Genomic DNA, 12,787 nt, shown 5'->3' on the forward strand with positions numbered 1-12,787 from the left:
TAGATATGCAAATATGCATACTCAAAATTTTCATTTGCATTGCCATGCTTCTATTCATAGCCATGGCAAACGTATTGCAGTGACCAGTTAGATTTTGAGCTGGCTCATTGGGCATAAAATCTCAGAAACTACCACAGAAAATGAAGCGTGCATTTCTGTGTACACAGACATGGGCATGCAATTCCAAAAGTCTGTGACTGTATGACCTGTTAGTGTCTGTATGTTTGACTAGCTTGTAAGAATCATTATGTCTCTGCCATCTGCATCCATGCTTACTTTACCTATAAGCCTACAGTTTGAATTGCAGTATATTTAGGACTTTGCGAAGGCGCAGGGAAAGCATCACTGGTGCAACTGTGTATCTCATTTCCAGCATGCAAAATCTTGTATCTGCAATGACGAACACAGTAGCCCACAGGCTGAGGCTACCAAAATTTAGTGTGTTTTGCAATGCCCATTAATTATTTTGCAGCCTTTTCCTTGAATATTTACTGTGAAGTCTAGGGACATTTGTACTTCTTACAGCCATATGTCCAGACACCACAAAATATTTTTTAAAAATGCCCACAGTTTGGTTACATTTCACTTTAGTCTAGAAATGCAGAGAGCTCATGTTTAGATTTTATCAAGAAAAGAGATAGCAAATGTCAAACAAAGATAGTACCTGAAAGGAAATAAAACAAATAATTCAAAATATTTCTTTAAAAAGTTACAAAATATGACAGCATTAATGGCACTTAAAGCTATAAGCACTTAAAAGATTACCACCATATTTTTCTCAACTTCTTTTCCTAAATTTCTTTTTTTTTTCTGATATTATGACTGCAGATCATGTCTAAACCCAAACCCATCAAAAGGGGTAGAGAGCCCTGAGATTCTATGGTTGCCCTGGCCCTCAACTGAATAGTGTATATACTCTTATGTCTATTTTTAAAAATTCAGATTCAGCTACAGAGAACAGCAGTTTGCTGACATGCAAAAGCTATAGCTTTCCTTCTGTCTTCATAGTCTTACAGCATTAATATTGAAGGGTTTTTTTCAGTGGTAGAAAGTGTGAATGAGAAATTCTTTTTAAAAAACAGTTGGCCCACTGTTTTATACACCTAGCCAAATACCATTAAATTAATGTTTCTCTTCTTTTAAACACCATAGCATGAGATGTTGCATTTTCTTCATATGCACTTTCTTGCTGTGAGTTTACATTGAATATTTCCTACATGAGAAAAAAAAATCCATTTGTTTCTTTTCCTTTTTTTTTTGTCACTGGTTAAGATAAATACCCACAGAGTTTTTTTCTTTTTTTTTTTTTTTTTAATGAAAAGAGCAATCCGACCCTTAAATATGTCTGTATTGATTTTTCAAACCAGCACCTAGCTGGTGGCTGTGTCCATGGACATTCTTTTGGAGTTTAGAAAGATAATGCATCTGATTCAAAAATGGAAAAAAAAAAAAAAATCTAGCTTGGATCACGTGCCAAAACGTAAACTAAGCCTTACTGAAAGTTTCTAGTTCACTCCAATCATTTCTCCTCTTTTTAATCACCAGGGGAAGGCTTTGTGAATGCATACTCCATTACAAAGATACACTCTTTTTCATCCCTTTCAAACGCTCTTCTTACATAGCTGCCCTTTGTCTAATATTATGCGATGGTAGGAGCACTCTGGCAATATTGCCATGCTTCAGTCTCTTCCTTTGTGTCTTGCCCTGGTAATCTTATACAGGCTGAAAATTCCATGTGCGTAGCTTTCTGTTGCCATTCTGCAGTGCTGTGTTCCTGAATTGTTTTGGCAGAGCAAGCTTGAGTCTTTATGGCACAGTGAAATATTCTTCGATGCTATATAATTCAGACTGAATAAGGAGTCTGTATAAGGCACGTGTCTCAATATATATATGTATATAAAACCACTAACATTGTTAATTCAAGTCAAGCATCTTTTACATTTAATTTCTGTCTTCAAGTAACGCTTTGTTTTCATGTTCCCTTTCTTTGGTTTCATTGGGGATCACTCCATTCTCCAGGTCTGAGTGCTGCTGGATGCAGTTGGTCAGGACTGCAGTGCTAGAAGAGTTCTCAGAATTACACATCTTCTCCGTCTCCTCTTCCTTTTTTTCTTCATCCAAAGAGTAGTTTCGGAAGGTCTCATAAATTTTACGCACGTCTTCAGGGATGGTCTTTTTGAGGTCTTTGTTTTTCCTTTTGGTCATCTTAGCAGATGATCCAAACTTGTTAATGATGTTGTCCTCAGATGCTCCCTGCCCATGCTTGTTGAGCTGATCTGACCCTTTAAGGCGCAGGTTGTTAGGCCTGTTGTTGATGCTTTCCTGAGATGAGGCCTTGAAGCGTCCTGTTTCCAAGGCAGTAAAGACAGAGCGCTTCTCTGGAGAGAGCATGTCTAAGGAGTGGGCTCGCTGGTCCAGGCCCAGGCGCCTGCGCTCCATGCTCCGGATGGTGGCTGCCCGCTGAAGCTTGTCGTGGATTTCCACACTGAGCCGCCTCCGTGTCTCTCTGAACTCAGCCGTCACATTCGCTTTCCACTCAGCTGCATGGGCTTTTATTTCTCCAACCTTTACAACAACAAGAAAGAGAAATGAATGTCAAAAAAGAAAAAGCAAAATGAAGTGACAATCTTTCCTATGGAAGAGTAGCACAAACACTTTCTCGTCTGGTGTAGAATCAGAGACCACAGCTCCAGTGCATCCATCTGGACCCAAGCTTCAGCAGGAAAGTGGCTATACTGGGCAAGCTCTAAATACACCAACTAGTGACTAACTAATGGCTTGTGTGGCATATAACCTGTTTGCCTATTTCACATTTTGCCACCCTGCACATTTTACAGCTGTGCTACACGATGGGAGGTGTTCATGCTAATCCCTCCTTGGTTAAAAACCAAATTCCTGACTTATAATGTCAGTGATAGATGGTCAGGAGTGAGCAAAATTAATTACATATAGTTATACCAATATGCCCCAGAACAGCACAATAACCAGTGTAGCAATACAGTAATGCATTTTCCCATATTGCTTATGGTTGGAGCTGTTCAGTTCCACTGAAAGTTCTGTTCAGTGCCACAATACCTATTAGATAATTTCAAGTGGACCTCTCACTGATCCAGTTTAGGGTTCATTCTCAGGGACAAATGTAGCCATCTTTAATGGAGGTTTCCATTGCATAACTGTCCAAATACCACCCTCTCAAGCCAGCTGGAGGAGTTGTCAACACATATTCTGTGTGGGCACCATCAGCATGTCCTTAAATGTCTCACTGCTTTGCTCTGTTTTACTCCTTTGCACCTGAGAGCAGAATAATGGCTAATAAAGCACCTACATGGCTGCTGTATTGAATAAATATTTCTTCCAAAATGAGAAAAAAGAAGATAAATGACCAATCAATATCTCAGTCAACACAGGCCTTTTCCAAAGTTCAGCTAAAGGAGAACAGATTCAGGAATACAATATCTGGAAGAGCTCACCAAGGTCAATAGTTTTCTTGGGCTGCTGTAGTTTCTGCATTCAGTGATCCACAAGAAAGTCATCTTTGGTTCCTCAGGCCAGATGAGCAGGTCTCCATTTAGAACTGTATTACTTGTGGCAGCAGGCATCTCACATTCACCATGAGAGATCAGATTCCCACCTATAGGTGCCTGCTGATGATCAACCTGACAGCCAGACTTTCTGTGAAGCCCCTTTTATTCATGGAGATGCACAGGGCATGCACTGGGCCTCAGGTAGCACAGATCCTTTCATAAATGATACAGAGCAGTATCCCTCTGCCAAACTTTGTCTATGCCTGCTCTTTGGCTAACTCTGCCAGGTTAGCTTTGCTATAATGCAGGATGAGATTGCCTTAAAAATTGAAATTATATTTGTAATGTCCTGCACAACAGGCTTCAGCTCTAGAGTTGTGGTAATTTACTTCTATTTTCCACTCTTATTTGAGTGAAGCATTAGCGATACTGTCTTTGAGTCATGGAGGGCATGTTCTGAGTGAATTTAATCATGTTCTCCCTGATGCTGACTAAGTTTCTTCAATTTTTAATAATATGGTACTCAGTAAGGGGCCTGAATTTAAACTCTTATTCAGAACTATTTTCCCTGACATAGGGAAAGGTAGGAAAACTCAACTCAATAGAAACCCCTGGTTTAAAGGCAGATTCTTGTTTCATAATGAAGAGAGCCAAGCAATGTCTTCAAAACCTATGCATCTCCAGTTTTTAAAGAGAGAACACTGAAATTTTTATCACAATTTTGTAGCTAGTGTTAGAGTGAAGGCTGGCCTTTCTTATTCCATAATTGCAATCCTACAGATATGTTCTGTTATTTGGTAGTACTGATAGAGGTGTAACAACCTAGGTTGCATCAGTTGCTTTTTTTCCTCCCTTTGTGAAGGAGCAGAGCTAACTGGATACCAAAGGCAGCCAGGGGAGCAAACCATGGGGAATACTGAGCATTTGTCATGCAGAGGAGCAACCTTCTTTAGAAAAGCAGGAACCAGGCACTTAAAGCTCTCTTATAAAATGGCAAACCACTGAGAAATTACTAGTCATACCTCTTCTTTTGTCTTCTTGGACAGGACTCTTAGCCAGTCTCCAATCATACTCAGGACAGCAGCAAAATAGGCAAGGCCAACAAGGATCCAGAACCACACTAAGGGTTTATACCACTCTCGGTAATGGATGTCAGCATTTCCTCCTGAAATAAGCATATACTTATGCTTAGGAATCATGAGATGCCAAAATTATGACAAAATATCTGCAATTCTGATAAATTCCTGAAAGTATTTCTTGACTCTTGCCAACACCACTGTAGTTCTAACAATAGATGGGAGGCCTGTCAGAATGGGAAGAACACAGTCTGTTCTTAATTTAAGACTCTTTAAAATTACCTATTGTTCTGCTGCTATGTGACCTGTCAGAGCACATAGTAAACACTCATACTCTGAAGTAAGTCTGAAATTCCTGCTTTGACAGTACTTGCAACAGCATGAACACATTTCCAAGAAAAAAGTTCAATACAGCTAGTCTTCCTTATTCAGAACTGCCTGCAGCCTGGTAGTTGAGAAACTTTACAGTTCAATCCCCTCACGTTATACAGTTTCCAGGTTTTTTTGGTTTTAACTACAGGATTCAGAGACCTATGTGCAGGAGAAAGAAAACTAGCTTTGTCTTCCCCTCCAGATTAGGCTATCTGACAGGAAGCCAACCACACATCAGCTTGATAATAAGGATATACCATTTGCTTGGGTATCAGTTATAGGGATGCATTATCTGATCAGCGACTTGAGAGGAGGTACCAATCAAATGAAGCAACAAAAACCCTATATTGATTTCATGCAAGTTTTAGGATGAGCTTGTAAAACAAGTATGTGAGACATTTGGCAACTTCAGTGAACTATGAAGAGCCTAAAATAAATGCAGTAGCAGCCAGGCTGCTACCTACCACAGAATAGAATAAACTTTTCCAAAAGAAAGCAACCACAATCTCACGTTTGAGACTCCTAGTCCTATGACAATGCTACATGCACTGATGAGACACAGTGAGAGGCAGGCACAGCCCTGAGATGAAGAGAGAGTGGCAAAGAGGCTGCACAGCCACATCCTTCAGTGCAGGTGAAGAAACATCACCCTTGGTGGTACCTGTTTAAATCTCTGCCTGAAGAGCAAGCCTACCAGGGGACTTGGGCAGAAGGTTGCATAATACCTGGACTCCAGTCTTGGTTAGACAAGAGCTAGACACCAGATTGTACCTCTGTTTGTTTACAGAGATCTTTATGATTTTCCCCCATTGAAATAACCAGACAACACAGTTCAGCATATCTCCTGGAGCTTTTTGCAATTTGAGACATTCCTACAACTCTTTAATTTTATCCAGACTCAGTATGAGTGTATGTACAGTGATTGAATATCCCTGTGGAAGCTCAGACATTTGAGAATTGGCAGGAACCCGAATATTGGTGTTGATATTAATCACTCCCCATACACCACATGAATCAATCTCTTTTTTCCAGTCTTTAAGACTGGGAAACAATGGGAGGTGGGGACTGCTGTTGCTATGGTACAATGAGGCTCTTCTGATCATACATGTCCCTGAGGAAGCTTGCGATGAAGTAGATTGTCGAGGTCTGTCTGATGGAGTAATCAGGCGACTGAGAAATTATGAGACCACTTTTTTCAGCCTATCAGATATTCTGGTTTTTCAGGCTCCATCCACAGTTGTATTTCTAACAGTAATACAAAAACTTTCCCAGTTTGGCATGAGCTGGGACATGTTCCAGTAGAATAAATCAGCATAGCTCCATTGATGCAGTTTTACTGAATGCAATGTAGTATTTTCCCTTTGATGTCAAAGGGACAGAGATACAGAGAGTTTAAAGTGACAGAGCATAAAAGTGATAGAAAATCTGTCCAGTAACCAGCAATGAGACCCAAATCTCCTGGTGATCACCTGCCTTAAACTCTTATCATGAAGATCACCTCTGAAGTTTTCTCATTCAGGGTCCTCCATTTGATTTTTGAAAAATCCTGGTTGTAGTAACCACCCAGCTGTGGATTATATTCTTCTAATCATGTTGGATTTAGAACAATTTAATATTCAGGTCTTTTTTACTATTATATTATTAAAGAAAACAATACCAAAGTGTGATATGCTTAAGAAAAATATTGTGAATTATTTTTATTTCACACTGTGATACCACAAAGACAGAATATCAGTGGACCTCTCTTCACATTCTGTGGTTAAAACAGACCAAGCTCATACAATCACTTTTGTATCTGCTTATAAAATGCTTCTTTTTCATATCTGGGGCTCTCTTTGTTGGGTGCCTTTTTTCCTCAGTAATTCATGTCTTCTATATCACTATGTCATAAAAAAACAGAAGATCACAGTCTTGTCTACAAAAAGACTTGTCTACAGCTCTTCAGCAAAGAAAATGTTACATATCCCTGTAGTTTCATTTGATGTTTTTAACACATTCATATTTCACTGATTTATGGAAAGTAACAAAACAGTAGCATAATATAGCTGTTTGTAACACGGGTATCTTAATGCCTTTAATTAGGACCACTAATAGGAATGAAGTGTAGGGGTCATGCACCAATGGAAAAAAAAAATCCACTTATTTTAACCACTTTTTGTTAGCAAAGCAATAAAGTGGAAAAAAAAACCAAAACAAACAAACAAACAAAAAAACCAACAAAAAACAACCTCCATACAACAGTCTTGACTCCCTCTTTGGAAATTGATAAAGATGGATATTTATAGTTCCTGATAGTACTGTATTAATATTGGAGAGTATCCTCCTAGCACTGAGATGCATACCCCATTAATCCTTCTCTGTCTACATCTGTTTTCCTTAACAGGGCAACTGCAATGTCTAAAATTCTGCAAAGGTTAGAGAAGCTTCTGAAATGCTGCAGCTCTTGTAGTAGCAGCCCACTACTGCATCCAACCAGAGATTTCTCCAGCCTTATGGCTCAGCCCTACTTTGTAAAAGCTTCATCTATTCATCATTTTGGCAACTTGCTTCAGCTATCAGCCTCAGATTGAGCCCTAATGGACTAATACAAATCTTTAATTCAATGGGAAAGTCATTTGACTTGTGCATAATTCATTGCACGACAAAGGATAATCAGGACTTCCCAGGCTCACATTATCTACACTTCTGAAAGCTTGCAATCTGCAGATGGCAAGACACCTGGATCTTAAATCAACCTGGTGTCCTATTGCACAGTAACCCCAACAGAAACACCTGGCATCATTTCACTGGAATATAATACACTGTGAAAAGCCTCCTCTCTACACCAGAAAACAAATTATAAGAGCCAAGGCCCTCATGCACGGCACCTAGGCTCAAAGCTGCTCACCTGCTACAAAGTCACCAAAGCCAACAGTAGTCAGAGTGACAACCACAAAGTAGATGGACTCCAAGGCTGTCCATCCCTCGATGTGTTTGAAGATAACTGCAGGAATGGTCACAAAGACAATGCAGCCTGCCAGGATGAAGAGGATGGTAGAGATCACCCGGATCTTTGTTTGACTCACTTGCTTTTTCTAGAAAAAATAAACAACAAAATAAAACAAGTATTTTTAGTGGATTTCTGGGACTGTGAGTACCTTTTGAATGGCAGACTGATCATGCTGGTGTCACCTGGTGTTTCTCTTTCTGTCTTTTGTGAGCTTATTAGGTAGAAAACAACCCTCCCTCCCCATTAGTGAGAGCCCTCCCTGGATAATAGTGAACCTCTACGTCTGGCCCCAGAAAAATGGTGATTCCCATTTTCCATGCACTAGGCAGTTACTAACCTACCAGAAACACAGTCTGGAAAAACAGTCCTGAGCCTCAGAAAGTCTCCAGTACCCTCCAGTTTGGGTTCTATGTGCAAGAAAAAGTGCACATTCACATCTCCATACACATGTATGTGTACCTACATTGTTTCACCAGCCCCAGGCATTCAACAAGCAAGACCAAGACTGAAATGAAAACAAACCCTTTTTTCTTCTAAAACCCTGAGATTTTATGTAGAAATAATTCATGCTTCAGGTTTTCTAGACTTTCTTTGACTCAGGATTTCCAGCTTTCATTCACAAATACGAAGGTTAAATCTCCTTTTTAAAAATAGATAGCTATACTATTGGTTCACTCCAGAAATAAAGGATTTATGTCAAATACCAAACAACCTGAGATAAAATTGCCTATGCAAATCCATAATGGAAAGCTCTTTAACAAAGAGTATGGGTGTTACTGGTTGCTATAAACTGAATACAAACATGAGCAGTGTAATTGCAACATTTTATACACCTAGATCATATAAACTCTCACTTTATTTAATACAAAGTTAGATTTTTGTTTCCAGTAATACTGATACAAGCCTGGATTAACACAACTGATGGATTTATTTCAGATTTTCTGTGCTGTAAATAATCTCAAAATTCAGTAGAGTTTCATGAGAAACCTGGAAATTACTAGAAATCTTACTGTGGATTAATTACAGTGGCAGTGTAAATTCTGCAAAAGGAATGTGGAGGTCACTGTAAATCGCATATTTCCAAATTAGTTTTCCAAACTAGGCATCTCCCTTAACCCAGAAATGAGATCTCGTTTCAGATTAGGACATTGCCTAGACAGGAAATAAGGTCTCAGAAGTTATCTTTATAATATACAGACAGGATATTGCCTGAACTGGTTAATATCTAACCAGATTGTGAGCAGTACTACTGCTTCTATTAAAGCATGAGCATTTATTTTAGAGGTGCAATGTCTGACCCTCATTAAGCACTCATCTGACCTAGTATGCTCTGCATTTAGAACCCAGGTAGCAGAATAAATACACCATATTTCAGAAAGAGTTTTAGAACTGAAACTGTTTGAGATCATCTCAGTGCTTAATTTTTTTTCTTTTTGTGTGTGGGCATTGTTTTCTGTGTCTGGCTGAACAAAAACAGTTAAATAGGATTAGTAATACAATGCCATAAATAAGATTAATCAAATACAAAACATGGAAAAAACTGCCACTGAAGTACCAAAGAGAAAAACAACACAATATAAAATCTGACTTGACTTCTTATTTCCTCTTTTCCTGGAGAACCATTTTGAGAAGTCTGCGAAGGTACTAAAGGATGATCTAGCTTCTTTAAGAGTTATGGACACACATTCACAATGGCAGGATTTCAGATTTACTCATGTGTAGTGAAGGGAAAGCAACTGATCACACAGATGCTACATGGTGTCTTGGATTGGCACACTTGCTTTTTGTCATGGAGGACCAGAATTTAACTAAGTTCTTATTTATTTACTGTTTTGGCCAAGGTGATTTATTCACTTCTACTAAATGCTTCAGCTTCCTGGTACATAAAAATGAAATGTCAGACACCTCGCTACAGTGGAAGTTACAAGGCACATGCAGTGCTGTATAGTACTGGGAACCCTTGAACAAAAAGTACTTTGGAGCTGCCAAGCACTACTAGTAAAGCAAAGTTATGCATACTCAACCTTCCTCCAGTCCCCATACAGCAACATTAAAATGCATTTCAGTATGTGTCAGGATAGTCTTGTCTCATGGTAGAGACAAGAGCTCAATGAATGGCCTACAAATCAGTACCAAATGTTCAGGACATCCACTCATTCATGAGTGATAATTTCAGCCAAAGGTTGTTGGTTTTTTTAAGTAAAAATGGTAACAATGTTAATGAGAGGCTCTTCAGAAAGGCCTGACTCTTGGTTATTGTGCACCTCAGTCACTCCCAGAAAAGCGGAGCAGCTGAGGGTCTGTTTTTCCTTACTCTTCCACTGGTGCAAAGGAAGTCAGAAAGTAATGGTCAATCAAGCACAGCATTTTTAGAGCTACTGGAAAGAGCACAAAAGCAGAATGAATTACTGGACAATGACACATGAAATTCAAGATACAGGTAAAAAGGGGTTCTTTCTCCAGTTAGATATGCATTCTGGGGACATTCACAGTAGAGTATAAATGCTATAGATCCAAAAAATGCTAAGGCATAAATGTCATTATTCAGGGAATATGTACATTGTAGTAATCACACATTACAAAAAGGTTGCCTTGCATGTTTTCCTTTGTGGATGGAGTTGGCTTTGCTATTTTCCTATGAAGAACATAATTTTATGCTGCCCAGTTTCTCAGGAATAAGGAAACACAGCTTTTACATTCCAGTTTTGTCATAGCTGTATTAAGACAAGACTAGATTAGCCTAAACCACTCCAGTATTACACTGTACGAAGTCATTATTAAAAGAAATATATACTAAAAAAAATCTGGCTGAGAAATCTGAAAAGGTTCATACCTCAGACCTTTGACTTACAGAGTCTGAAAAACTAGGTTGGTACTCTCACAAGAAGAGAAAAAATACCCATAAATCCTTCAAAAGAAGTTTTTTTTCCTCAGGACAATATATTTCATGGCAACAGCCATTTTATGCCTTTTTGATACTTTTGCTCTCTTTTTCTAGCCTAATGCCCTGATCACCACGGTATAGAATTGGTTTCCCACTTGCGTGCTCTCCTTGCCACCTCTCCTTGCTCCTCCTACCTGGCCTTGTCTTACCATGTAATAGGACTCCAGATAAACTCGTCAAGTACTGCAGGTCATTGCAGTGTAATAGATCAGTCTGTCAAATAAATTTAGATACATCCAGTGTTCCCACAGTATACAAACTTCTAACAGCTTTGCAGAAAATGCTCTCCAGCTCTACACTGGCTTTGCTAACAAACAAGAATTGCATTTAGGATTCTAACAACTAAGGAACTTTTTGTTTTAAATAGTATTTGCAATCTGAAACCAAACACTGGCAAATAGCTGAGCAACTCCAGCCAGGCTACACATCCTCTGAGCCCATTTTGTGGCATAAATACAGAATTTTCTATAGGTGTCAAAATGAAATAGTAAGAGAGGCCTTTCTCCATGAATAGTAGTTCAATTGATAGTGGTTTAAGTAAAATGGAAACATTTTTGAAATCAATGATTTCTACTTTTAATTTTGTCTTACCAACATCCACATTGATGAAGCAGATAATTTGTGAGACATTCATCAAATATAAATAAATTAGTAGCTGCTAATGAGAGAGGTTTTAATTTAAATCCACCTAGAGATAATCTGGAAAAGATTAAAGGAGGAATCTAAGAAGAAAAGATGGAGAGTTTTTGATCATATAACAATCTATGAGGGGTTATTTCCATTTACTAAGGTGCTGATTTTACTCTGAAGGTGGTTAAGTGCTAAATAGGCAACATCACTGATATGACACCATCTTGCTCATATTAATTCAAACAACCTAATGTCAATCTGCTCCAGTGCCAAGAAGGGTGAGGACAGACATTCTCATGGAAATGCCCTTATCAGTGGAATTCAGTTCTTATGCATCTTTTCCATCAATGTGTGTGACTTTGCTTTTTCCTTTTCTATTACATACACTGGGGTCTTACGGATTTTTGTCTTATTCAATTATTTCAAGAGTTAAAAGAAATCCCTTTTTCCTTTTTTTTCTCTCTCTCTGGTCATTAACTCAGGCATAATTTTTCTGACCTAACTGTTGACCACAAAAGGACCAAACTGTTTCCAAGCTGAGGCAACCAGGATGATATATATTCCTTCCAAAACAGAGTAGATATTGTTTTTTCCAAGTAGAAGACATTAAGCATGGAATAAAAAGATGGTACATCCACTTTTTGGACTAGACTAAATGCTAAATATATGGAATATATCTTTTTTCCACGAACAGCACATTTCAAACATGCATATTCCAAGATTTTGTAGTGTCACCTCCCATTTCACAGAAACTCTGCCAATATACAGTACTACACAACCAAAAATAGCACTGGAACATTTGCTGCTTCACAGTGAGCTCAGATGGTTCCTCTGTCTTCCAAACATTTTCTTTTCTGAATTCCTGACAAATATCCCCAAGACTCCAAGCAAGTTGTTTACCTTTTTTGCTAAATGACCAATGGCATATTTCAGTGCTAGTATACTGTGCCTTCATGCAACATGCTGTCCTCATCTGTCTGCAAGGCTCTGCATTTTGGAGCACTCCTCCAAAGAAAAGACATTTCTTCAACATTTCTTTTGTCCCCTTCATGTGCTCTTAACTTTATGCCCTCTCCCATCCTGCCAACTATTCTTGGAACAGATTGTCTCTGCCCATGCACTAATTAAACAGCTTGTCTTATAAATCACTTTCTCCAGATCAAAATATTTTAACAAGAGGAAAGCTAGTCTTTGTACTTAAAGTGTAAAACAGAATATCAGCTATATTGGTTCTATTTTTCTCTCTGCCACA

General features: G+C 38.7%; 1 protein-coding gene across 1 annotated transcript in view; it reads right to left on the reverse strand.

Moving 5' to 3' along the window:
• Nucleotides 1–1,793: 1,793 nt before the first annotated feature.
• The window catches only part of KCNK10 (potassium two pore domain channel subfamily K member 10), a 65,698-nt gene continuing 54,704 nt past the window's right edge, over nt 1,794–12,787 (reverse strand). Inside the window, exons 6-8 of the mRNA XM_074865224.1 lie at nt 7,860–8,046; nt 4,547–4,689; nt 1,794–2,565 (exon numbers count right to left, since the gene is read on the reverse strand). Of these exons, the coding sequence (XP_074721325.1) occupies nt 1,942–2,565; nt 4,547–4,689; nt 7,860–8,046 (954 nt within the window). The 3' untranslated portion in view covers nt 1,794–1,941. The remainder of the gene's footprint in view (nt 2,566–4,546; nt 4,690–7,859; nt 8,047–12,787) is intronic.

The sequence above is a fragment of the Strix uralensis genome, chromosome 4 (genome assembly GCF_047716275.1).
Source record: "Strix uralensis isolate ZFMK-TIS-50842 chromosome 4, bStrUra1, whole genome shotgun sequence".
In the NCBI taxonomy this organism is placed as follows: domain Eukaryota; kingdom Metazoa; phylum Chordata; class Aves; order Strigiformes; family Strigidae; genus Strix; species Strix uralensis.